This window comes from Rattus norvegicus, chromosome X, assembly GCF_021556685.1.
Source record: "Rattus norvegicus strain SHRSP/BbbUtx chromosome X, alternate assembly SHRSP_T2T, whole genome shotgun sequence".
NCBI lineage: Eukaryota > Metazoa > Chordata > Mammalia > Rodentia > Muridae > Rattus > Rattus norvegicus.
Genome location: NC_141554.1, coordinates 136,437,027 through 136,464,220, shown reverse-complemented (window position 1 = coordinate 136,464,220; position 27,194 = coordinate 136,437,027). Strand labels below are relative to the sequence as shown.

At 38.8% G+C, this 27,194-nt stretch overlaps 1 protein-coding gene across 6 annotated transcripts in view; it reads left to right on the top strand.

Moving 5' to 3' along the window:
- Positions 1 to 17,521, top strand: part of Zfp280c (zinc finger protein 280C) — a 63,626-nt gene extending 46,105 nt beyond the window's left edge. For 5 of the 6 annotated variants that reach the window (XM_087599642.1, XM_087599640.1, XM_087599639.1 and 2 more), the window contains 7 exons: positions 6,910 to 7,041; positions 10,630 to 10,952; positions 12,319 to 12,456; positions 13,997 to 14,059; positions 15,411 to 15,529; positions 15,673 to 15,709; positions 15,823 to 17,479. In XM_087599642.1, coding sequence (XP_087455768.1) covers positions 6,910 to 7,041; positions 10,630 to 10,952; positions 12,319 to 12,456; positions 13,997 to 14,059; positions 15,411 to 15,529; positions 15,673 to 15,709; positions 15,823 to 15,838 — 828 coding nt within the window. In that variant the 3' untranslated portion in view covers positions 15,839 to 17,479. Of the gene's footprint in view, positions 1 to 6,909; positions 7,042 to 10,629; positions 10,953 to 12,318; positions 12,457 to 13,996; positions 14,060 to 15,410; positions 15,530 to 15,672; positions 15,710 to 15,822 lie in introns of all 6 variants that reach the window. The other variant, NM_001427656.1, reaches the window with a different exon arrangement.
- Positions 17,522 to 27,194: the final 9,673 nt, after the last annotated feature.

The window sequence follows — 27,194 nt, the reverse complement described above, 5'->3', positions numbered from 1 at the left end:
ACCCAGCAACAAAATCTAGTAAAGGACTTCCCTAAGACAATTCTCCTTTCAAATACTTTCTGATAAAAGGAATGACTGGACTTTTAGAATTCAGAGTTAAAACAATTTTTTAAGACAGGGTCCCTATATGTTGTCCTGGCTGTCCTGGAACTTAGTATGTAAACCAGGCTGGCCTTGAATTCACAGAGATCCTTCCACTTCAGCTGTCTAATTGCTTGGATTAAAGTCATATGCCACATGACTAGTCTAAATTTTTTGTTTGTGCTCATAAACAGGAAATAATAGAAATTTTTTTATTTTATTAAACTGGGTTGCATAAAGTTATTTTCCTGCAAGTCTATAATGTGCTTTGAACGTCTCTCTCCATTGCCTACTACCTTCCTCTTTCATATCTGTACCCTACTATTAGTTGGACCCTCTGTTTCCCCAGACAGTTTCCGTTCTATTTTCAGTGGTTAATTTGGGATGAATTAATAAGCACTCCATTCTAAGAGAATGCTTAGACGTTGGTGCCTGGTATCCTCCAGAATCTACCCAGTATGCCTTTATCCTTAATCTTTTTCTTCCTTTATTTCACTGTAATACATGAAACTGTGAGTATAGCAGCTTCTGAATCTCCGAAGTAACTCTACTGAATCAACAAACCTGACAGTATCCATGGAGATCATGGACACACTGTGAGTAGTCTCTGAGTTTATACAGGCAGCCATCTATAACACACTGTCATAAACCAAATGGCTCAAATAAGAAATATTTATGTATCACAGTTCAAGAGACTGAAAAGTCTGATTTCAAGGCACCAAAATTCTGTCTGGCAAAGGCAAAGAACCCTCTCATTTATAAGGACACTATCCCACTTATAAGGGTTTTGCCTTCATGGTCTAATTACCGTCCAAATACTGTCTCCCAATGCTGTTACATTGGAGCTCAGGATTTCAACACAAGAATTCATGTAAGCCTCTGAGACTCAGAAACTGCTCTACTCACGGCCCCATTCATTAAGTTTAGAATACCTAAGACATAGACATTCAGCAGGAAAGAGGAAAAAAATCTTTTGATAAGGCTTATCATGTATTTCTCAAGTATTATCAGTTTGAGTCATTATTTACAAAAGACCAAAAATCCAGAGCTGAGCAGTTTTAGTCTTGTACTGGAACTTACCTTATTAATAATTATTGAACTTAGAGTTAGCCAGTGCTGTCCATTATTTTAACAGACATCCTATGAAATGAGTATGTGATTATCTCTATTTTATAGAAGGGAAAACAAAGCTTTATATACAATAAATTGACCAATATCAGATTCCTCAACAAATGATGGCCAAAATTGATTCAGAGCTCAAACTTACCACTGACTTAAAATCCACAATGGTAGGTTTAAAAAAGGCAGGAATTCCACATAGTTAATATTACTCTTGAAAACCCTTCAAATCCATCAAACTGTATTATATGCTTGTCAAAAATTTTAGTACAGGGAAGTTTTTGTGCTCTGTTTTGTCTTTTGTTTGTTTCTTTGTTTGTTAACCTTTGGAACAAATCACTCTTTCTTTGGTATCACACCATGTTATTTTTCTGTCTTCCTCAACCTTAGTACCTTGCAACATACATACATACATATACATACATACATACATACATACATACATACATACATACATACAGATGTAGAAAATTTAATTTAGTTAATTTGAATATTAGATTAATATCTCCAACCCAGGCCCCTGGGAAAATGTTCTTTTTTTTTTTTTTTTTTTTTTTTTTTTTTTTTTTTTGGTTCTTTTTTTGGAGCTGGGGACCGAACCCAGGACCTTGCACTGGCTAGGCAAGCACTCTACCACTGAGCTAAATCCCCAACCCCGGGAAAATGTTCTCTTAATGGAATAGCAGACATTTTAAACTCGTTGAATTGTGCTCAGTGCTGACATGTATCCCTCCACTCTTTGTACCTGTCTTAACTGGGATTTCTGTTGCTATGAAGAGACACCATGACCAAGGCAACATTTAACTGGGAATACCTTACAGGTTCAGAGGTTCACTCCATTATCATCAAGGCAGGAAGCATGGTGCTGGAGGAGCTGAAAGTTTAATATCTTGTTCCAAAGGCAAACAGGAGAAGACTGGCTTCTAGGCAGCTAGAATGAGGGTCTCAAAGTCCACCCCCAGAGTAATACACTTCCTTCAATAAGGCCACACCTCTTAATAGTGCCACTCCCTGAGCCAAGCATATTCAAGCCACCATAAATAGGTTCTCCTTTTTTATATGAGTTGATCAAAGAGGGCCTCTCCATAGGGGATAAGGCAATATGTATTATGGCCATCAGAAAGAGAATATTCCAAACAGTAGGAACATTTTAAGTGGGTTAGATAGTGAGGTGAGCATATACTTGGGCTGTTAGAGGAATAGCAAGAGTGTTAATGTGACTGCAGCACAGGAAAGAAGCAATAGGAAAAGTAGTGGCTGAGGTTGTAATGGAAGGCAAACCAGATTAAGTAGGCCTTGTAAGTCAGAATCAGAGTTCCTGAGTGTTCGTGGGAAGCAAGTAAAAAATGCAAAATGTTTTTAAGGTCTCCCTGACAGCTTTGGAAAGGATCATAGTAGTAGATAAAGGAGAGAAACAGGAGCCTGTTTCAAAGCCCATGGGTGGCTTTAAACTAGTATGGATGGTAGCAGTGATTAGAGGTAATGAAAACACAAAGATAAATTTTTTAAATGTATTACTAATAGCATCATATAGCTCATATTAATGTGTAAGAAAGAGGAGAGTAAAGAGTAACCAAGTCTGCTTTGTTATGAGATGCTAAAGGAAGGGAATTTCCATATACTGAGATATTGTAAAAATATGGAACAAGTAGGTTTTTAAATATATAATAAGATTTTGAAATTTTAATATTATTTCACCCCTTTTCCTCTCTCCAACACCTCCCATATACCCTCCCTTCTTACTGTCTCTCAACTTCATAGCCTCTTTTTTTTTTACTTGTTACATACACCAAACATACACAGACACATGTGCACCTCTATAGATAACCTGCTCAGTCCGTGTAACGTTACCTGTACGTATATGATCTCAGGACTGACCAGGTGGTATTGGATAAGCAATCAGGGCCCTTTCATGATACTTTTACAGGGAAGCATGTAGTGTAGTGCTCTGTTCCATTCTGGACAGGAAAGAGAAGTGAGTATTGCCAAGAGGATATGTGGATTTGTACTGTGACATATGAAAGCTTCAGGTTCCTAGTATTCATGACATCAGCGAATATTAGATAAAATGGTACAGTATTATATAAAACAGAAACATTACCTTTATTATGTATGTCACTTTGAACATCATGAAGAAATTATATTTATCATTTGCCTGCTGTGCACCAGAAATTGTACTAGATACTTTTGTGTACACTACTTTGTTTTGGTTTTCCTTGATGATTATATGTTTATAAAGAAACAATTATATGCCTGTGGACATACAGATTTATAGAGAAGTAATAGTTTACGCTTATTGTGCACAAAATCATATATATATAATATGTGTAGTCAATGAGAATATATAAATATTCCAATTAACAGATATAGAAAGAACAGTAAATGGTTATAAACAAGTGACTTGGTTTTTCTCGAGTTCTGTTTTGTATCAGCAAAGTAAGAATATGGCTGAGGACTTAGTCAAAGGATTATTAAACAGTAAATTGGAAAGAGTTCTTTTATGTGTCCATATGCATGCAGCTCAGCCCCATAACATCTATTGCTATGTGTCTGCTTGAATTTAGACCCACGAAAAAGTAAAATAACAAAATTACCTTCTTAGTTGCACTTCTTAAATTTATAAGTTTTTTTTTTTTTTCGGAGCTGGGGACCGAACCCAGGGCCTTGCGCTTGCTAGGCAAGTGCTCTACCACTGAGCTAAATCCCCAACCCCCACTTCTTAAATTTAAAGCACTCACTGCCCACTTGTAAGTGGTAGGTTTCACAATGGATAATGCAACTATAGAACATTCTGGTGGACAGATCTGCCATTTAAATCTATTTCTATAACCTTCTTAAGAGTTTCTAGTTAGGTTTTATGTTTTTAGTTTTTTGGTTTTTTTTTTTATAGTTTTCTGTTTGGGTTTCTTTGATTATTTGTTTGAAATAGGATCTTATCATGTAGCTCCTGGAACTTGCTATGTAGACCAGGCTGGCTCAAACTGAGAGTTCTGCCTGCCTCTTAACCGCTAAGGCTTAGGTTAAAGGCATGTGCAACCATGCCCACCTAGTCTTTTGTTTGTTTTAAATGTTAAATTTGCTTTACCAACTTGTTAAACAATGAAGATATCAAAAGTAAAACATTTACTTTTTCTAAGGATAAAAATAAAATGTAATTTGTTGTTGTAATCTCGCATGCTTGGTAGTTTATCAAATTTATAATCAAAGTTGCTTAAAAAGGTGGAATAAAGTACTTGCCTAGCCTACCTGAAATTCATCTCCAGTCCTTCAAAAACAAGTGAGTGAATGAATGACTCAGTATAGCCTTGCGGTAGCATAAGGCCCTGCGTATGATTCCTAGCACCAAAAATGAAAGGAAAGGATATTATGGCATTATCTATTGATGTTGGGAGATAGTGAGGTAGTGGCTTTACATTTTTTTTGTTCACTTTACATTCCAATCACTGTTCCCCTTCCCTGAGAAAGTGGATGACACCCCTACCATTCCCCTACCCTGGCACATCAAATCTCTGCAGGTCTAGGCGCTTCTTCACCTGCTGAGGCCAGACAAGGTAGCCAAGTTAGAGGAACATATCCCACAGACAGGCCACAGCTTTAGGAATAGCCCCTGCTCCAGTTGTTTGAGTCCCCTATGAAGACCAAGCTGCCTCTTCTACATATGTGCTAGGAGGCTTAGGTCCAGCCTCTGTATGCTCTTTGGTTGCTGGTTCAGTCTCTGAGAGCCCCCAAGTGTCCAGCTTAGTTGATTCTGTTGGTCTTCCTGTGGATTCCTATCCCTTTTAGGGCCCTCAATTGTTTGGCTGTGGGTGTCTGCATCTGTCCGAGTCAGCTGCTGGGTGGAGGCTCTCAGAGGACAGCCATGCTAGACTCCTGTCTGCAAGCATAACAGAGTATCATTCATAGTGTTAGGATTGGTGCTTGCCCATGGGGTGGCTCTCTAGTTGGGTTGGTTATTGTTTGGACATTCCCTCAGTCTCTGCCCCATTCCTCATCCCTGCATTTCTTGTAGGCAGGGTAAATTTTGGGTCAAAAGTTTTGTGGGTAGGTTGGTGTCCCTATTGCTCCACTGGGGTTCCTGCCTGGCTACAGGAAGTGACCTCTTCAGGTTCCATATCCCCAGTGCTGTGAGGCTCAGCTAAGGTACCCCATTAATTCCTGGGAGCTTCCCCTATACTGAGTCTCTGGCAAGTCCTTGAAATGCCCCCCAGTCCCCTACTCCCACCAGCTACAGATTTCCATTCATTCTCAATGACCATCTAGCCATCTACTCTGTCTCTCCGCACACCTGATCCTGAAACCACCCCCATTCTCCTCCCATAGACTCCCCTCTCCATCTGCCTCTTATGACTATTTTATTTTCCTAAGCGGGATTCAAGCTTCCTCGCCTGAGTCTTCCTTTTTGTTTAATTTCTTTGGATCTGTGGAGTGGAGCATGAGTAGCCTGTACTTTCTGGCTAATATCTACTTACAAGTGAGTACACATCATGTATATGCCCTTTGGTGGCTAGGTTACTGCATTCAGGATATTCTCAAGTTCTATCCATTGCCTACAAAATTCAGGATGTCTTTGTTTTTAATAACTGCATAACATTCCATTATATAGATAGATCACATTTTCTTTATCCATTCTTCAATGGAGGGACATCTAGGTTGTTTCCAGTTTCTGGCTATTATGAATAAAGCTGCTAGGAACACAGTCGAGTAAATGTCTTTGTGGGATGGGGAACCATCTTTTTTTTTGGTATATGCCCAGGAGTGGTATAGCTGAGTCTGAGGTGGAAGTATTCCCAGTTTTCTGAGAAGCCACCAAATTGATTCCCAAAGTAGTTGCATGAGTTTGCGTTCCCGCCAGCAATGGAGGAGTTCCCCTTGCTCCACATGCTCGCCAGCATCCACATGCTCGCCAGCATCTTCTGTCTCTTGAGTTTTGGTCTTAGCCGTTCTGATGGCTGTAAGGTGGAGCCTCAGTTTTGATCTGCAATTCCCTGATGACCAGGGACTTTGAACATTTCTTGAAGTGCTTGTACACCATTTGACACTCCTGTTGAGAATTCTCTGTGTAGTTCTGTACCCCATTTTTAATTGGGTTATTTGGGTTGTTGGTGTCTAACTTCCTGAGTTCTTTGTAAATTTTGGATATTAGCCCTCTGTCGGATGTAGAGTTGGTGAGGATCCTTTCCCAATCTGTAGGCTGCTGTTTAGTCTTATTGACAGTGTCCTTCGCCTTAGAGATGCATTGCAGTTTCATGAGGTCCCTTTTATCATTGGTTGATCTTAGGGCCTGAGGGCAAGAAGTTGTCTCCTGTACCAATGAGTTCAAGTCTCTTCCCCACTTTCTGTTCTATTAAATTTAGTGTATCCAGTTTTCATTGAGATGTTTGATCCACTTGGACTTTTTTGTGCAGGGTGATAAATATGAACCTATTTGCATTCTTTTACATGCTGACATCCAGTTTTTAAATTACGGAGATAATTTGACAAGAGCAGGTCTCAGTGTTTGAGGCAGGTGGTCGTTAGTGTCTCTAGACCATAGTGGTACATATCTATAATCCTAGCGCTAGCACGGCAGAAACAGGAGGATCACAAGAGACCAACAAACTGTACCACATGCAGATTTTTTTAAGAGCAACTGGGACTATATAGTGAGACTCTTCCTTAGAAAAGAAAAGAAAATATATTTTAATATTATTTCTATTTTTTTATAAACAGAAAAAAGGAATTTATCGTTGCCCAAAATGCAGACTACAATTTTTGACCTCCAAGGAGAAAATAGATCATAAGTTAGAACATCGTACATTTATAAAGCCTAAAGAACTAGAAGGATTGCCTCCTGGAACAAAAGTAAGTATTAAACATGTTGTATTTTAGCATTTGTCTTGTAAGTGCCTGGACTAGGTGAGGTGCTATATGCCTTCACAATAGGCAAAGGCAGGCGGATCTCTGAGTTTGAAGAGAGCCTGATATACGTAGTGAGTTCCAAAACAGCCAGGGCTCCATGCTTTTGTCTCAAAAAAAAGGAGGGAGGAGGAACTCCTATCTGGTCTTAAAATCTATTAAATATGATGAAAATGTTTTCCTTATTTTTATTAAGAAATAAAATTAAGGGGCTGGGGATTTAGCTCAGTGGTAGAGCGCTTACCTAGGAAGCGCAAGGCCCTGGGTTCGGTCCCCAGCTCCGAAAAAAAAGAACAAAAAAAAAAAAAAGAAATAAAATTAAGATTTTATTATTCTTTTTAATTTTGTCTGTGTGTGTGTGTGTGTGTGTGTGTGTGTGTGTGTGTTAAGAACAAAAGTTAAGGTTTTGTTAACTTTTTTTAACTATGTCTCTGTGTGTTAAAAACTAAAGTTACGAGGTTGGGGATTTAGCTCAGTGGTAGAGCGCTTGCCTAGCAAGCACAAGGCCCTGGGTTTGGTCCCCAGCTCCGGGGGAAAAAAAAGAACTGAAGTTACAGCTAGAGAGATGGCTCAATGGTTAAGAGCGCCAGATGCTCTTCCAGAGGTCCTGAGTTCAATTCTCAGTAACCACATGGTGGCTCACAACCATCTGTAATGAGATCTGGTACCCTCCTCTGGTGTGTCTGAAGACAGCTGCAGTGTACTCATATAAATAAAAATAAATAAAAATAATTTTAAAAAAACAAAAAAAGAAATAAAGTTAATGTTATACTGCTTTTTTAACCCACGTGTATATGTGTGTGTGCATGCACTTGTCAACATGTGCTATATACCTGTATAGGTATACCCTGGGGCTACAGGCAGTTGTGACTGGCCTACATGGATTCTGGGAATTAAACTCTGGCTTTCTGCAAAAGCATTGAATATTCTTAAGTGCTGAGCCATCTGTGCTTTCGACCAGGTTTTATTATTCTTAGACTCCAAAAGGAAAAACTTTTGACTGTTGTTTGAGTTGATTGGCATGTGCTTTGAGATATTCCTTTGTAGTCATTGAAGCTGAATCACTAAGTGGTTTTTGTATTCCATAAGCTATTTTTTTAATATATTACCTGCTAGACTACAAGGCACTTGAGACTGCAAGTCACATTTAATTTATTGTGTTCCAAGCATCCATCATAGCGCTTTGAATCTCATAGGTATATTAAAGTTGATGTTACTGAATCTCCTTACAGAGAAACAGATTCTTTTCCTGGATAACAGTACTGCTTTTAGTTACTAAGCAGACATTTGACTATAAATTTAGTTTTCTGTGTTTGCCATATTTTTTCCTCTGGCTTCTTTATATATAAAGTTTACTCGTGAATATGTGGTCCAGCAGATGGATGGATAATCCAAAATCAATTATTCCTTTCATATTTGGCTTTTAGTGCATACATTTTTTGTATATCTGCTATTAGAATGACCTAAAATAATATAGAACAATGCTGTAAACATCTAGAGTAAGAAATGCATTCCAATGTTAACTTCTTGTAATCCATTTGTCTCATGTTGTGCCTAGACATACAGAATACTAATGTGAATATTGCAAACCTCCGAAATTTTCATATTGTAATATAATGACATTAATAATTGTTGTCTTCTTTATACCTTTTAATTTATCCAGCCAACGATCCAACAAGACAGACAAGTGAGCTAGTATTACCCCTGCATTTTAGATAAAGAAACTTAGATGGACTAAATCCCTAACAGGGAAGGGCTGGAAAAGTACATTCTTTAGATAATTTGCATTGACTTCTAAATTATCCATTAAAATCCATGTTTCCATGTTACCAATATGAAATTATTTCAACAGCAAATAAATATCTAAGTAATTTTCATTTAACTGGTAAGACCATTTAAAATGTATGTAAAAGTGGGTCAGTGGGTAGAGATACTTGTACCCAACAGTGCAAGTCTGATCACCTGAAATCCATTGATTTCTGGAATCCTTATAAAAAGAAAAAGAGAGATTCAATCTAGAGTTATTCTTTGACCGCTACATGTTCACCATAGTATGCACACACACACACACCTACACAAAAACCTACAAAAGATAGAATAAATAGAAAATGTATCTGATTGCACTTCATATTTGCTATTTTAAAGAATGATATTTGACTTTTTGAATTATGCTGATTTTTTTGGAACAACTTATTTAGAATACAGTTCATGTCCCAAAGTATTTTTCCTTTTAAAGTGCTTAGTTAAGTGGTTTTATTTACATTTACACAGAGTTGTGAAAACATCATCTTATGCAATTTTATACCATTTGCATTATCAGTAAAAGGATCTTTACATCCATTAACAATGACTGTATTCCAGCATCACTTGAAAGCTTTAATCTCTTATGAATTTCCCCATTTTCAAAATTTCATATAAATAAAATCATAAACACGTACTCTTTGAGTATTTATTTTATTTGGTATAACATCTATCTTGTAGCATGTTTCACTTCTTCATTCCTTCCATGGCTGAACACTATTCCATTGGGTAGATATTTTAATTCATTTATTGGTAGAATTTCGTTTCTTTCGACTATTGTACTGATGCTCTGGGTAGTTTGTAAAAGTTTTTGTGCAAGCACATGTTTCATTTTTCTTGGAATGTACCCGGGAATGGAATTGTGGCTCCTTTCCTGACATGTGTGTTTAGTGTTTACAGCATCTTTAAGGAGATGCCCGCTTGTCATTTTGTTGTTTGCTTATGCTTTGGATGGCGTACATAAGGACTCATTGCCTGCAGGTATGGCGGTGTCTTTAATCCCAATATACCGTGGAAGCAGAGGCAGGTGGATATCTGTGAGTTTAAGATCAGCTTGGTCTGTATAATGAGTTCCAGAACAGCCAAGGCTATATACAGAGTGTCTCCTCCTACCCACTGCCCCAAAAAGTAGAAGTCGTTGCCTAACTCCCATAGAATAGGAATTTATTTTTTAATTTTTGAGAGTTTTGTAGTTTTAACACTTAAGATTTAGGCCTTGGTATATGTTGAATTAATTGTTTATGTTAATATGAAATGAGGTTTCAAATTCACCCTTCTATATGTATGTGGGTGTCAGTTTTTACTGCACTGCTTAAATATTGATAGAATGGTTGTTCCTGCTTTGAATTGTTTTGGCACTCTTATAAAACAAAGCATTTGATCATAAATATAAGGGCTTGGGGCTGGAGAGATGGTTCAGTGGGGAAAATACTCATACAAATGAGAAGGCTGAAGTTTTGGATGCCTGGCATCTGCATAGAAACAGATCTGGGTAAGCCTGATGGCCCAACTGGAGTCCCAAAATGTGGAAGGCAGAGACGAGATACTTGTCTTGCAAGCTAGCTAGCTCGGCTAGCCAAATCTGCAGGCTCTGTGTTCAAGTGAGAGCCTGCTTCAGTATATACACACACGCAAACACACACATATCAGAGAACTGAATGTAAGGCCTTACAAGCAATGTTTTAATACCATTTTCATAATCTTCTAACCATATATCCTGATTTGATTTCATAGGTTACTATTCGAGCTTCCTTAGGATCTATTCAATCACGATCGTCAAGCCCGCCTTCTAGTACTATCCCAAGCACTTCTCTTCAGCTCTCAGTCCCAAAGTCTAAAACAACTACTACTAAGAATACAACTACTAAGAATAACTCAAAAGTGTCCGCAAATAAAGTTACCACAACTAGCCCTCAAACAATGTCAACCACGACTGGTAAGACCAATGCAAGTAAGCCAGGTACAGGTACAACTAAATCCAAAGCCAAGCCGTCCAACAAGCAAAAGAGACAGCGCACCAGGAAAAACAAATTCAGCATAGATTTGAGGAACTTACGGTACGATCTTTATTCATTATATGTGATACTAATGTAATCTCAAAAGTTAAATGCTTATTACCATGTCAAAGAACCTTCTAACACACTTATATGTCAATCATTTTTCTATTATGAAGACAGCAAATAATAAAATGGTACTTTTCACAACTGGTGAGAATTAGAACTTCTGTGTTTATTCTGTGACTTTAATTTTCTGCACTAATTTTAAACATTGTATTTTTGCCTTATGACACTAAATTGCTTAATTAAGTCTTTCTCACCCTAGGGAACTATTACATGTGTTAGACTGTTTGCACTTGTTTTAGCTTATTACTTCAAAGCAAATTTTCAAAATTTAAATCTCTTTTTGATAATCTTTTTTTTTATTCTCGAATACAGCCTACCAGTTCCCTCCCTCAACTTTCCCTCTCCCCCAGATCCACTGCTCCTCCATTTCCCTTCAGAAAAGGGCAGGCCTCCCAGTGATATCAACTGAACTTGACACAATAAGATAGCAGTAAGACTAGGAACAAAGCCTCATATCAAAGCTGAATGAGGCAACCCACTAGGGGATAAAGGGTCTCAAGTACAGGCAAGAAAATCAAAGATGCCACCTCTCACACTGTCAGGAGGCCCACAAATACCCCCAAGATAAGTAACTCCAGCATGTATGCAGAGGACCTAGAGCAGACCCATGCAGGCCCTGTGATGCCTTTTCAGTTAGTTGTGAGTGCCTACGAGCCCTGCTTAGTTGATTCTGTGGTCCATGTTCTCCTGATGTCCTCAACCCTTCTGACTCCTACAGTACTTCCTCCCCCTCTTCTGAAGGGTTGGAGCTCCGCCTAATGTTTAAGTCTGGGTCCCTGTGTCGGTTCCCATCACCTGCCAGAGCAAGCCTCTGATGACAATTGGGCTAGGCACCAATCTAGGATTATAACAGAGTATTATTAGGAATCACTTTATTGGCTTTTTCATTCTTTTGTTCAGTCAAGTTTGGTTCTACTTTAGGTCTATAAGCCATCCAGCCTCTGGTTCCTGGTCACCAAGGCAACGTTGGCATGAGCTTCCTCTCATGGCTTGGGTCATTGGTTGGCCACCCTCACAATATTTACATGTGTTAAACTTTTACTTATTTGTTTCAAAGTTTAAATATCTATTAAATTTAAGATTTAATAATCTTAAAGATCTGTATCAATTAAGTGTTAGTGTTTCTTTAACCTTGGAGTGCATCCTTTCAATTTCTTGATGTCAAAATTATTTGAGTTTTCTATTATGAATGCAAATTACTGATAATCTTAATAAATGAATAGTTTATTTTTAAAAATAAAGGTTTCTTTATCATTTTTATTGTATAATATATTTTTTATTATTTTTCCATCTCCATAAGGTGTCACCAGGGAACTCACACGTGTATTGAGTGCCATTCCAAAATAAAAGATTTTTCAAGCCACTTTTCTACATATATAAATTGTGATTTTTGCAAGTATACCACTAACTGTAACAAAGCCTTTACAAATCATATGAGGTGAGTTGAATGTGACAGTCAGAATTACCTTTCTGGTCTGTGGGTGTAGCATCGTGGTACACCATTACCTAACCTATATAAAGTTCTAGGTTCAGTCCACAGCACAAAAATAATGCCATCCAGATTTAATGGCTTATGCCTATTAATCCAGCAGTTGGGATATAGAGGCAGAAAGATAAGAAATTCAGGCTTATCTCCAGCTGTATATTAATTTTAAAGCTAGCCTGGACTTCATGAGACCCTTTATCAAAAATTACTACTCTTCCAGGCGTTTGTTTGTTCGTTTGTTTGTTTTAAAGACACAGTTGTCCTATTACAAGCCCAAGTGTGTCTCGTGGAAGTAGGAACATAGAAATAGAGAATGTCTAGAATGTCCCTTGTATGTTTTCAAGTGTAGTAATTGATAAAACCAATGGGACAGAAATTATTTAAAAAAACAGTTAAATTAATAAAATTAAAATGGTTTTGTTAAGTAAATGCATGTTTAAAAACATTTCTTAGGGCTGGGGATTTAGCTCAGTGGTAGAGCGCTTGCCTAGCACTCGCAAGGCCCTGGGTTCCGTCCCCAGCTCCGAAAAAAAAAAAAAACATTTCTTTTGCGTGTATTAATGAGTTGCCTGCCTGCCTATGTATACATGCGCTGAGCTGGTGTAGTACCCGTGGACACCAGAAGACAGTGTCAGATTTTCTAGAACTGGGGTGACAAGATTGTGGGTGCTAGGAAATGAAGCCAAGTGGCTGCGCCATCTCTAATCCCCCGGCTCCGGGTTTGAATGATGCTAAAGAACATTCCCTTGCATTCCCTCTCCTTCCCTCCAGCCCGTAAACTTCGATCTTTGCCCTCATTCAGTGGCAAACACAGAAAACTAAGTGTATACTCAACCGTGTGCTTATTCACTAAAAACAGTGACGTTATCTGGGAAAAGAATCTGTTTCTCTGTAAGTGGATTCAGAAACTCCAGCTTCAGGGGATCTGGTGTTCTCTTCTGGCCTCCATGAGAAGGTGGCGCACGGGCATACACATGCAGCCAAAACACTCATAAAATAAAAGTAAATAAATACATCTTTTTTAAAAAGTAAAAAATTGTAAAGAGAGAGAGAAAAAAAGGAAAGAAATGGGAGAAAGAAACAGACATGTCAACAAGAAGAAGTGTTCTGGTGGAGAGCCCATCCCTTCACACTATGTTACACAGTAGAGGGGACAAGCCAGCTAGCTGTCCTGGGTCCATTTTTATAGGGACACAAATCCTGTGTGTAAGGATTCTGCTTTTGTAACCTATTTATTTATTTATTTCCCAAAGTCTTTCCTAATGCCATTACGTTGATTGAGGTGACAGGAGGTTACAATCCTAACATATTAATGGATGGGTACTTATATTGATCACAGGCCACACCAGTGACCAATATAATCTCATTGCTTATGTCATTAACTTCTATTCAAAAGTAAGAAAATAAGCATAGACTTAAAAACATGCTCAAAGTTCGTATGACTTATTAGATCATAAAAGTAATAAAGTCTTGTTTGTCTTTCATCGATCAGCTCTCACAATGACCACCCAAGTAAGCAGCTTTGTATTTTTAAGAAGCATTCACGAGCTCTCAGGTAATTAATTGATCTTTTCCTGTTCTTTCTCTTTAAAAGTTGTAATTACACTTTCTAACCAGGTGTTGGTATACCTAGTTTAAAACCTAAATGATTGTCACTCAACAATCATTATGTTTGTTAATATAAAACGAGATATTAAGACCAGAGCTGCAGATGAAAACAATCAGCATACGGTATACTACTAGCTTTTAGACTTAGAAAAATGTACGGTGTTTGATATGACGAAACTGGGTGTGGTGGCTCACACCTATAATTCCAGCAGTGGGGAAAAGAAGCAGGAACATCCTGAGTTCAAGGTCCCACTGGGCTAATCGTGAGACCCTGTCTCAAAGCAAACAAAACACAAGTAAAACATCAGGTATGTATCTGCTTTGTTAACAAACTAATAATTATATTAAATTACTAAATTTACAGTCTTCATATCTCCTCTAACTTTATTCTGACTTAAATGCACTAGATTATATGCTTCAACAACTGAACCTTTTTGTTTGCTGTTGTGTCCAAAGTACCTAGTAATTTGGTATACAGAGAATATCCTAGTGCTTATTAGCTTTAAAAAGAGATTTTGAAATCTTTTTCAGACCTCTATATTTCTTTTTTGTTGTTCTTGTTAGGCTTTTGTTCGTTTTTTAAAATATATTTATCTTATGTATACACTGTCACTGTCTTCAGACACACCAGAAGAGGGCATCAGATCCTATTACAGATGGTTGTGAGCCACCATGTGGTTGCTGGGGATTGAAAACTCAGGACCTCTGGAAGGGCAACCAGTGCTCTTAACCACTGAGCCATCTCTCCAGCCCCACAGTTCCAAATACTAAGCCAAGGCACGGAATCACCATGACTTATATGAGTTGTACAAGTTGCTAGTTGAGCCAAGACTATTTTGAGTCTCTGGATGTGAATATTTTAGCAACAAATTGAGAGTATATAATTTATTTTTTTTCTTCTTTTTTCTTTTTTTTTTTTTTTTCGGAGCTGGGGACCGAACCCAGGGCCTTGCGTTTGCTAGGCAAGTGCTCTACCACTGAGCTAAATCCCCAACCCCGAGAGTATATAATTTAGAAAGCACTAAAAGATAGCATAATTTAGCAGGGGCTAGGCTATTTTCTTGAGCATCCTTTTTTTTCAGAGCCTAAACCTAGGGCCTTGCATATGCAAAGTAAATGCTTCCTACAACCCCTACCCTTTAAGAAACATAAAGATAGTTCATATTTGTAACAAATTGTGAAATGACAATGATGGCACATAAAATAAAAATCAGGAGTTATTACACAGAACAATTACTGAATTTATGCATGTATTTCCACATGTGATCCTCTGTCTTATTAGTCTTCTCTTTTCATAGGGGCATCACTCTGGTGTGCCTTAAATGTGACTTCCTAGCCGATACTTCTGGCTTAGACCGTATGGCTAAACACTTAAATCAACGTAAAACTCATACTTGCCAAGTTGTAATAGAGAATGGTATGTACATGTGTCTGTTCCTTTGAATTTATGATTTTTGGGCCAGTAGTTTTTCTCTATCACAGTGTGAGCTCTTAAAAATTAAATTGATACACAGTCTTCATGTATTGCATTTGTAAACATAAAGCCTTCTCTGATTTCAGTTACTGAAAGAACCGGAACTTCTGAATCCACTTCTGAGTAAGTCTAATTTTCATTCTGCACAATTTGATAGATTTTAGCACTGTTGCAATTTTTAAGTGTCTCACTAATAGAAATGAAAATATTAAAGTGTTTTTCCTTTTGTTTTTAAGTGGCCTGCTCAAATAGATTCCTGCTCTGTGAAGCTCGTGCAACCTGGTGCAAGACAAGTTGGAATTTCCTAAGTTCAAAGTTCTGCAGTATTTGCTTTCCCAAATACAGTTTTCTAAGTTCAAAGTTCTGAGGTGTTTTCTGTGAAGGCCGTGAAAATTCACAACACAAGCTCTCGTTATCCAGCGCTTTCCAGCTTTTGGATGGCAGTAGATCTTACTCTCTTATCCTTGTGTCAGGTTAAGATATCTTAACATGCTTTTCTTCTCCACTCGGCTCTGGAGAAGGAACTTTAGTGCTGTAGTCTATTCTTGCTTTGTTTCAGATAATTCGTATTTTTCTCTGCTGTACTCGCCTTCAGAATATTACATGTCAAATGGTATAGCTTGTCTGGTTTCTTTTCTTCTGTTTTGTTTGCTTCTTAATTTTTTTATAAGTCTTGGTAGTCAAATAGCTTTTTTCCCCTTCATTCTTTGTCATTGGTCTGTTTTTCAGATGCAAAGGCAACACAGACAACATTTCGAAAAAAATGTCCAGTGTACTCCTGGACAGTGTCCCCCTTCAATGGACACAACTGAATGCCTGGTCTCTCTTTCCAAGGAATGTGATTTGACTGTGAGACCTGCTTCAATGTATGCCTTAGGATTTTATCAGTTCTTAGGCAGAGTCCCTTCCTACCTGACTGGCCTCCCATAAGGCTGATAGTGATATTGTCCATTGATGCCTGCAAGGTGCACCAAATAGATTTGAGCACAACTTCCCTCTGAGGGCTTTGCTTCATAAGAGTAAGCTTATGAGCTTTTTCTAATCCTGAAAACCCATCAAATGAGTGAAGGTTTTATTTATATTCTTGGAAAAACAAACTTTGTGAAGTTTATGGCTCCAAAGTAACAGTTATTTGTGTATCATTTAAAGTTTTAGCCATTACTCCACCAGTTCTCAACAATTCTAGTGTTTACTAATTTTTGAAAAATTAAATTTTAATAGCCTACTTTTTATCATTCACCAAATTTATTATCTACATTTGTAATTTCTGATTAATTCTTTTCTTTTGTGTTTGCTTAAAATGGCAGGAAAATTTTAAAACTCACTACGTATTTCATGCAGCTACCTATTGTTAGTTTCTTTTTTCTTTTTTTTTTCTTTCTTTCTTTTTTTTTTTTTTTTTTTTGAGGCATGGTCTCTATTATATAGGCCCGGCTATCCTGATACTCACCAGGTAGATCAGGCTGACCTTGAACTCATAGATTTCTGCCTGCCTCTTCCTCCCAAATGCTGGATTTAAAGGCAGGAGTGGTATCTGTTCAGTTCATTAAACATTAATATATTTCTCTCTATCTTGGGACTATCATAACATCTTAGTGGTCAGGAATTCAAGACAAAGAACAAAGACTCCGCTTACAGATCTTAAAAGAAGTTTTAAGTTACATCGCTATTAACTTAGAAATTATCTTCTTAGCCATTAATGTAATTCCTTAGATAAATATAATATATTCAAAACTATTGGGACCAAAAATGCACTTGTTTCTTGCCCACAAATATATAGAGAGATGTATATTTTTTTATTTTGCTGTTTGTTTATTTTGGTTACATCGAATATAGATTTTTCTGAAGTTTCGATATTTCTTATTTTTTTAATAAAATTTGTATTGTTAAACACTCTTGGGAATTATTTTATAATAAATAAAATTATATAAAAACTTGTAGATTGTATCATCCATCAAGAATTGTTTTCCTTCTCACATGAAGACTGCCTGCTTTGTCTATTGAGATCTTTATCAAATACTTCTTGTTCTGTTTCCTTAAGCACACTTCAAAGCCCACTATTTATACTTTACTAATGGGAACTATTTTACAAGCTAGCAAAAGATGGGCTGAAGAGATGGCTTAGCTGGTAAGAACACTGGCTGCTCTTCCAGAAGACCCAGGTTCAATTACAAGCACCCCATAATAACTCACAACTATCTGCAACTTCTGTGCCAGAGATTCCGATATCCTATTCTGGCCTCTGCATGCACTAAGCATACATGTGGTACACAGATGTACATACAGGCAAAACACCTGTACACATAAAACAAAAAAGTCAAAGAAAATTGGAAAACCCTAGGTTTTTCTATGTAGCCCTGGCTGTCCTGGAACTTGCTGTGTAGACCAGGCTGGACTCAAACTCACAGAGATCCACCTGCCTCGGCCTCCTGAGTGCTGAGTTTAAAGGCCTGTGTCACCACAACTGGACTAAAGAGATGGAAGGAGGCAGAGTCTCCAGTCCCAATTCAATAGGAGGGTTTTATCTGGTTAGTCGGTTGTTTTATGCTGTTTTTACTTTAAGTCAGATCTATACAACTGTACTTTGAAACATACTAAAGCCATTTCACGTCACTTGTTATGTAGTATATTTCTTGCGATCATAAGGTTAATTTTCATTCCGATACCTGCTATCAATGGGTTTTAAATTTTGGGGGGACTGGCTTATTTTGAAGTAGGGGCTTTGGTGATACTCTAGGCTTTTAATTCTGTACCTAACTCAAGGATATTTTTTTTTGTCAGTTACCATTTTTCCATTCAATTTTTAAAACATTCTGTTTTTAACAGTATTGATGAAATCCCAATTGTTAAGTGTTAAACTTTTACCAAGACATAACTTCTTTCTAACACAGTTGAAAAATAAGAGTAAGTACATCCTTGATGTAGTGGTGTTTAAGTCAGGAATATGGAGTTCCGTGGGACTCTGTTTCTTAAAGTTCTGCGTCTTGTAACATTTTTAACTTTTCTTTACATTTCAAGCAATCAGTCTAAGCTTACTTATAGAAGTTTTCCTTGGTAGTAAAGAGTTTTATCCTGACGCTCCTCCTTTTTCTTCAGACTATTCTGGTTTTTTCATTTCCATATGGCTATTGCATGAAACCGCATAGTGGCTTTTCCCAATTGAATAAGAAGTACAACTGGTTTACTTTCAGTTCATTACCATTATTAGAACATTAATCACAAGATGGGGGCTAGTGGTGCACACCTTTAGTCCAAGCACTCAGGAGGCAGGAGCAGACAGGTCTCTGAGTTCAAGGCCAGCATGGTCTACAGAGCAAGTTCCAGGACAGCCAGGGCTATACAGTGAAACCCTATCTTGAACACATAATAATAATAATAATAATAATAATAATAATAATAATAATTGTAATAATTGTAATAATAATTGTAATAATAATAATAATTACTAAACAACAGAGACTTAGCTTCTTGGCCCCCCATTTTTTTTCCTTTTCTTTTTTTTTTAATTTTTTTTTTATTAACTTGAGTATTTCTTATATACATTTCGAGTGTTATTCCCTTTCCCGGTTTCCGGGCAAACATCCCCCTCCCCCCTCCCCTTCCTTATGGGTGTTCCCCTCCCAACCCTCCCCCATTGCCGCCCTCCCCCCCATAGTCTAGTTCACTGGGGGTTCAGTCTTAGCAGGACCCAGGGCTTCCCCTTCCACTGGTGCTCTTACTAGGATATTCATTGCTACCTATGGGGTCAGAGTCCAGGGTCAGTCCATGTATAGTCTTTAGGTAGTGGCTTAGTCCCTGGAAGCTCTGGTTGCTTGACATTGTTGTACATATGGGGTCTCTAGCCCCTTCAAGCTCTTCCAGTTCTTTCTCTGATTCCTTCAACGGGGGACCTATTCTCAGTTCAGTGGTTTGCTGCTGGCATTCGCCTCTGTATTTGCTGTATTCTGGCTGTGTCTCTCAGGAGCAATCTACATCCGGCTCCTGTCGGTCTGCACTTCTTTGCTTCATCCATCTTGTCTAATTGGGTGGCTGTATATGTATGGGCCACATGTGGGGCAGGCTCTGAATGGGTGTTCCTTCAGTCTCTGTTTTAATCTTTGCCTCTCTCTTCCCTGCCAAGGGTATTCTTGTTTCCCTTTTAAAGAAGGAGTGAAGCATTCACATTTTGATCATCCGTCTTGAGTTTCGTTTGTTCTAGGGATCTAGGGTAATTCAAGCATTTGGGCTAATAGCCACTTATCAATGAGTGCATACCATGTATGTCTTTCTGTGATTGGGTTAGCTCACTCAGGATGATATTTTCCAGTTCCAACCATTTGCCTACGAATTTCATAAACTCGTTGTTTTTGATAGCTGAGTAATATTCCATTGTGTAGATGTACCACATTTTCTGTATCCATTCCTCTGTTGAAGGGCATCTGGGTTCTTTCCAGTTTCTGACTATTATAAATAAGGCTGAAATGAACATAGTGGAGCACGTGTCTCTTTTATATGTTGGGGCATCTTTTGGGTATATGCCCAAGAGAGGTATAGCTGGATCCTCAGGCAGTTCAATGTCCAATTTTCTGAGGAACCTCCAGACTGATTTCCAGAATGGTTGTACCAGTCTGCAATCCCACCAACAATGGAGGAGTGTTCCTCTTTCTCCACATCCTCGCCAGCATCTGCTGTCACCTGAGTTTTTGATCTTAGCCATTCTCACTGGTGTGAGGTGAAATCTCAGGGTTGTTTTGATTTGCATTTCCCTTATGACTAAAGATGTTGAACATTTCTTTAGGTGTTTCTCAGCCATTCCGTATTCCTCAGCTGTGAATTCTTTGTTTAGCTCTGAACCCCATTTTTAATAGGGTTATTTGTTTCCCTACGGTCTAACTTCTTGAGTTCTTTGTATATTTTGGATATAAGGCCTCTATCTGTTGTAGGATTGGTAAAGATCTTTTCCCAATCTGTTGGTTGCCGTTTTGTCCTAACACAGGGTCCTTTGCCTTACAGGAGCTTTGCAGTTTTATGAGATCCCATTTGTCGATTCTTGATCTTAGAGCATAAGCCATTGGTGTTTTGTTCAGCAAATTTTTTCCAGTGCCCATGTGTTCGAGTTGCTTCCCTACTTTTTCTTCTATTAGTTTGAGTGTGTCTGGTTTGATGTGGAGGTCCTTGATCCACTTGGACTTAAGCTTTGTACAGGGTGATAATTGGCCCCCCATTTTGATAACACATAGTTGGACCTCTGATTTGTTCAACAAACCTTTATTGAGAACTTTCTGATTGCTACTATTCCTATTGCTACTGCTGCTACTATTACTTGGTGTTTCAATTATTGAAATCACTACCCTTGAGAAATTTGTATTTCGATAGTGGGGGGGGGGGCAGACAATAGAAAATAAATAAATAAGAAATCTTAGATGCTTCGCAGTAAAGAAATCAACACTTTCTGAAAATACCTAACAGCTCCAGAAATGGTTATAAGAATTGATACAAGGATTGCAGGAGATTAAAAAGCTTCTGCAAAGCAGTAAATGAAGCTGAGTGATGTGACAGCCTAAGGACTGGGGAGACAGCTTTGCCAACTGGATGTCTAACATGGAATTAGGATCTATAACGAGATGCATTGTGTGTGGTTGGTATATGCTAATGAAACTATGACATGAACTGGAGAGATGGCTCAGCCATTTAAAAGCTAGGCTTACCAAGAGTGGTTCACAAGACTCATGGCGGTCTCTCCAGTACCTTTGACCTGGGCAGTGTTAGAACATGCCTTTAATCCCAGCATTCTGGACGCAGAGGCAGGCAGATCTCTTGAGTTTGAAGCCAGCCTGGACTACAGAGCAAGCTCCAGGGTAGCCAGGGCTGTTAAAGAGAGAAATTGTCTCGAAAACAACAAAGTATAAAATTACCAAACAAGTGACAGAAATGCAAACATTGAACAAATCAGTCAATAACTGAACAGATTGTTTCTCAAAAGAAGTGGGGACAGGGTTCAGCAGGTAAGGGCACTGGCTGCTCTTTCAGAGGACTAGGGTTCAATTTCCCACACCCAAAAGCAGCAATAACCATCTGTAACCAAGAAGATGCTCTATTCTGTCCTCCATGAGCACTACATGCCTGTGATGAACAGACATGGAGAAGCAACCATACACATAAAATAAAAACCAAAGAGCATACATGGGCTGGTCTGAGCCTCCCACTGTCATGTATGGAGGTGTATTTAGAGAACAGCCTTGAAATAATGGTACTACATGTTAACTACTGTCACTACTAATAATAATCCATAGGAGAGACGCTGGAATGTACATGTCCATGAAATCTAGCAGGTCATCAGCACTGTGGCTATTCATAACATTTTTTTGTCATCCTCAGGTCTTGGAATACCACGCAGCTGAGTGGAGGATTTTGTTTGCTTGTGGGTTGTTTTTGGTTTGGTTTGGTTTGGTTTTTGGAATGGGATGAGATAAGACAAACTACTCTGTAGCCCTAGATGGCCTGGAATTTACTGTGTAGAGCAGCCTGGCCTTGAATTCCCAGAAATATATATGCCTCTTCCTCTAAATGGCCAAGATTAGAGGTGTGTATCTGAAAACTAAGATGATACTACCTCGCTGAGAAGCACTATAGAATCCTATCTCAATTGGAAGAAAACCTTCTTCTTACATTTAGGAAAAAAATGCTTTTTTGGGGGGGTGTTTGAGATTGAACCCAAGGCCTTACTTGTGCTAAGCTTACACTACCAGTTAGTTACATAACGAGCCTCCTAGCAGAGCTTTGACCTCAAACCTTTTTGTTGTTGTTTCCTTGGTTTTGGGTTTGGTGGTGGTGGTGGTGGTAGTTTGTATGTTGACACAGTGTTTCTCATTGTAGCCTGGCTGTCCTGGAACTCAGTCTGTAAAGCAGGCTGGCCTTGAACTCACAGAGATCCACCTGCCTCTGCTTCCTGAGTGATGAGATTTAAAGGTGTGTGCCACCACTGCCTGGCTTGACCTCAAAGTCTTCATCCTCTAGCCTCAACCTCCCAAATGTTGGGATTATAGGCATGTGAACGAAATGCCTTGGAATCCATTAACAGAAGGTTTTTGGCTGAGCGTGGTAAACACCTGTAATCTCAGAATGATGAAGGCAGAGGCAGGATAGTTTGAGGCTAGTCTGTGCTATATTTTGAATCCCTACCCCAACATTTTTTATTAATTACTACCAGGAATTCACTTCCAGAAATCTTAGCTATTTGCCCAATGCTTTTAATTTTTGAAAACATGTTATGTCAATAATAAAATGTCCTTGTTTTGAAATAATTAATAAAGTATGTCTGGGGTCGTCCTTTACCCATGATCTCCATTTCCTTCAATTCCATAGTTTTCCATCATAACCTATCTGATGAGATACATTATAGCATAGTCTAGTAGGAAGGGGGTTTTGTTTAATTTTATTTCATTTATTTAGTAATTATGAGTTTATGTGTGTGGGTGTGCACATGCTATAGTTCATACGTGCAATGAAAGATACTTTAGGAAATCTGTTCTCCTGCCATGTAGGTTCCATGAATCAAACTCAGGTTTGGCAATGGGCACCTTTGTTGGCTGATCCATCTCACCAGCCCTGGAATGAGATATTACTCTTAAGCAAATTTTCAGAGCCTCTGAACATAATTGTTAGTAAATGAGTACTCTATTTAACCAGTTGTTTCTCTGTTGATTGGATCAAAATGCCCTAAAGACAATATGAAATATTTTTATTGACTAAGTTATTTATTCACTTTACATCCTGTATGCAGCTTCCCGTTCATCCTCTCCTCCCAATCCCCCCACCCCCACCTCTTCTACCTTCCCTGAAACAATTTGTAAAGTTGATTTAGAGCCAGGTAGTGGCAATGGCGCAGGCCTTTAATCCCAGCACTGGGGTGGAAGAGGCAGGCAGATCTCTATGAGTTTGAGACCAGCTTGGATTACATAACATAACAAGTTCCAGGCCAGCCAAAGCTACGGAGAGATACCCTCAAGTGTAACAACACACAACAACATGTGGAAAATACAATATACAAATACCTATCCGAAAATTACATTCCATTTATGTTATCTTCCCTGAATTTTCCAAAATTCCTGAACAAAATATTTCCAATGCTGTTTTATAGATGAAGACACTAGGTTAACATCTTGTCTGGAAGTAAGTTCATCAGGAAATACCGACATTGGCATGATACATATTTTCCTTACCTCATTTTAGTAAAATCAGATCGTTTTCTTCCTACTACTAAAGTTTTTGAGAGGTTGGGGGCAGGGAGGTTGGGTGTTCGGTTTTGTTTGATTTTTTTTTTGTGGTAGTGCTAGAAATGGAACTGAGGACTTCATGCATGCTAGGCTAGTGCTCTACCACTCACCTACACCCCACATGAAGTGGTATTGTGCGCCTGTCATCCTAGTGCTCAAGAGACTGAGGCAGGGGAATTGAGAGTTTCAGCCTAAGCTGTTACATATTGAGCTTCTAGACAGTATGCGCTACAGAGGGACATACTGATTCAAAAAGCCAAAAATAATAGTCTAATAGCTGTCATTAATTCAGTGAGAAACATAAAAGCAGCGAAGTAGAGTTAATCTTAAACAAGTGCCACGTCTAAATAAACCAGACTGGTCAATTGATTATTTCAAGTCAGAAGGACGTGTAACTTCGGAAAAGACCATTTGGCCTGCACTTTCGACATACAGCAAGTTACAATGGTTCTTTCAGGAGGGATGGCCTTCACATACCAAAGCTGGGAAAGGGCCTTGGTCACAAGAGACTGGTCATTAAGGCTACAGTGACCTCGAATAAACATAACCCTTATCTTCCAACAGTGACTACATCCCCACCACGGACCTCTGTAAGGACAACCTTACAATTTACTACCCTAGTTAAGATAACAAATTGTCATGTTATTACTTTATGGATTTATTGTCCTTGACCTAAAAAGTATGAATGCATCATGCTTTGGTCATTTCTTCAGAATCCAATGTTGTGAACATTTCTATGTACATGTAAAACTAATTGAAAAAAATCAATGATCTTGACGAGATCTTGACAAGAACTGATCTTGTCAATCAGTTCTTGTATGAATTGGGTTCATTGATCTTGCCAAGGGACCCCCACACACACAAACTAAGAAGAATAGAACTAACCTCTTTGTCTGATTCCATTCAGTGAGGTCCCTGGAAGATACACAGGACAATATCGGAGATAGCTCCCCTTTATTTGATTTTGGTTTTATATTTTTATTTTTTTATTTTTTTTGGCTTATCAGGACAAGGTTTCTCTGGGTATCCCTGGCTGTCCTGGAACTCACTCTGTAGATCAGGCTGGCCTGGAATTCAGAGCTCTGCTTGCCTCTGCCTCTGCCACCTGAATGCTGGGATTAAATGTGCCGCCCCCACTTAAGTCTCTTGATTTCCATATGGCCTCAAGTTAGCCAGGTTTCTTACCCATGATTCTGCCTAAAGCTTCTTCTAGTCATCTAAGATTAAATGCAAAGTCACAATACTTATTGGGGGAAAGAAATAAGTACCAACCCCAGAATCAGAGCTAGCCCTAAAGTTCATTTCTTGTTCTGGTTCAGCCGTACCATATATGAGCTCCTGGAAAGCCTAGGCTACATAGTGAGATACCGACTCAAAGACAATCAATATGCCTTGTTTCTTTCCCTGGCTTCAGAATCTATCCCCTGCACAGGTGAAGTGCTGCTCTTGTCTCCCTGCTTGTCCACTCCACTACTACACCATGGTGTTCTTAACATAGCAGGTTCACAGGCTTCCCTGGGGAGAGTGAAACCAGAGCGATTTGACAGGGAGTAATCCCAGGACACCTTCAGGCCATTTCCTTTTGTAAGAATATCCTAGCTTCTGTTGTCTAAGTGCCTGAGTTGGGACTAGGATTTATTTGTTCCTGCAGGGTGGGCAAACATAGAACCACTTTGCTGCATTCACTAACTTCACCAGCAGGGGGCGTGTGATAGACATGCAGTCCTCTCCCTAGAGCCAATTTTGTCTCTTGCATCTAGAGTGGCTCTCAGTGTGCAAGTGTTTATACTCAGGATTAGTCTTCCCAAGTCTCTTGAAGCTAAGAGGCTCTTACCTACTAGTTTCAGGCAAAGAGCTCACGGACAATGGGCATGACCAAAATAGTTTCATTTTTGTTGCTTAGAGCCTGAAAGGATCCACTTTACCCAGTTGCGTTCCCTGGAAACCCTGAGTGTCTCCTATTGTTCCCGCAGCTGGCTTCAATGTTGTGGCTCAAGAAAGATAGCGTCTGCTTTTAGAGCTTGTCAGAAAGCTTAGAGAAAGGTACACACAGAGAGGCATGGGAGCACCACAGAATCATCTGTGAACATTTTAAGAATTAGAAATCCTGAACCCCACTTTAGAGCTTCTGGATAGACGGGGTTGGAAATCTGTACTGTAAGTAATTGAGATTCCACAGGAAGCATGAAGCAGCATTTGAGAACCACTAATTCAAGAGAATCCCTAATGAGATATTTCATTGATCCTCACACCGCTGCACAGCCCTTAGGGGCATGGGTAGCCAAAGGATTTGGATTAACCCAAGTGGTTTCACTGCATGAATCATGCTGGGATCCTTGAGAAACTTAAAGGTAGTTCAAGAGTGTAAACTGGCCTTCCCAAAAGGAGCACATACCCTATTTTTATTTAACATAAAAATACATTCATGGACTGAAAAGATTGCTCATTGGGTAAAGATGTTGTTGCCAAGTCTGATGACCTGAGTTCAATTCCTGGAACCCACGTGGTGGAAGGACACAATCAAGTCCTGCAGTCCATCCTGTGACTTCCACACACATACTGTTATGCTTCGTCACACCCTGAACACAATAAATAAATATAATCAAATGAAAAATGATAAATACAGTTATTTTTTCTAGGAGAAGTCGCTGGTGTTGAGTGTACAGTATTCTATATTCTTACAACATAACCTTATACTCACTGCTGTCTAATTATTTTTTATTGGTTTTTCGACCCAAGGTTTCTCGGGGTAACAGCCCTAGCCTGGCCTGGAACTTGCTCTATAAGGTAGCCTAGCCTCGAACTCATAGAGATCTACCCAACTCTGCCTCCTGAGTGCTGGAATTAAGGGTGTTCACACCACTACCCTGCTTAATTGTGTTGTTTATTAAAGATTTATTTTATGTATGTGAGTGTTTTACCTGAATGTGCACAAGAAGCCAGAGGAGATCAGAACTGGGCATGAGTTCCTTGAAACTGGAGTCACAGACCGTCGTGAGCCATGACGTAGATGCTGTGAATTGAAACTGGTCCTCAGCAAGAACAACAAGTGCTTTTAATCATTGCACCATCTCACCAGCCGCCATTGTTGGATTCTTGTTTCTCAGTAATTACATTATTCTGTAATTGGGGCATGGGGCCTTTGGACAGGATGTGTCTTCCTGGAACACATATTCCATGGCATTCTTTGCATAGTATGTATCTGTTAGACTGACAGGGAGCAAACATCTCCTTCTCATGATGAAATGTGTGGGGAATTGAATTTTTGTGAAAGAACTGGGACTGTGACGCAGCCTGTTTTTATTTTAGAAAAGGAAGCAAAACATCAAAGGCTCATACCTCAGAAATGAGGG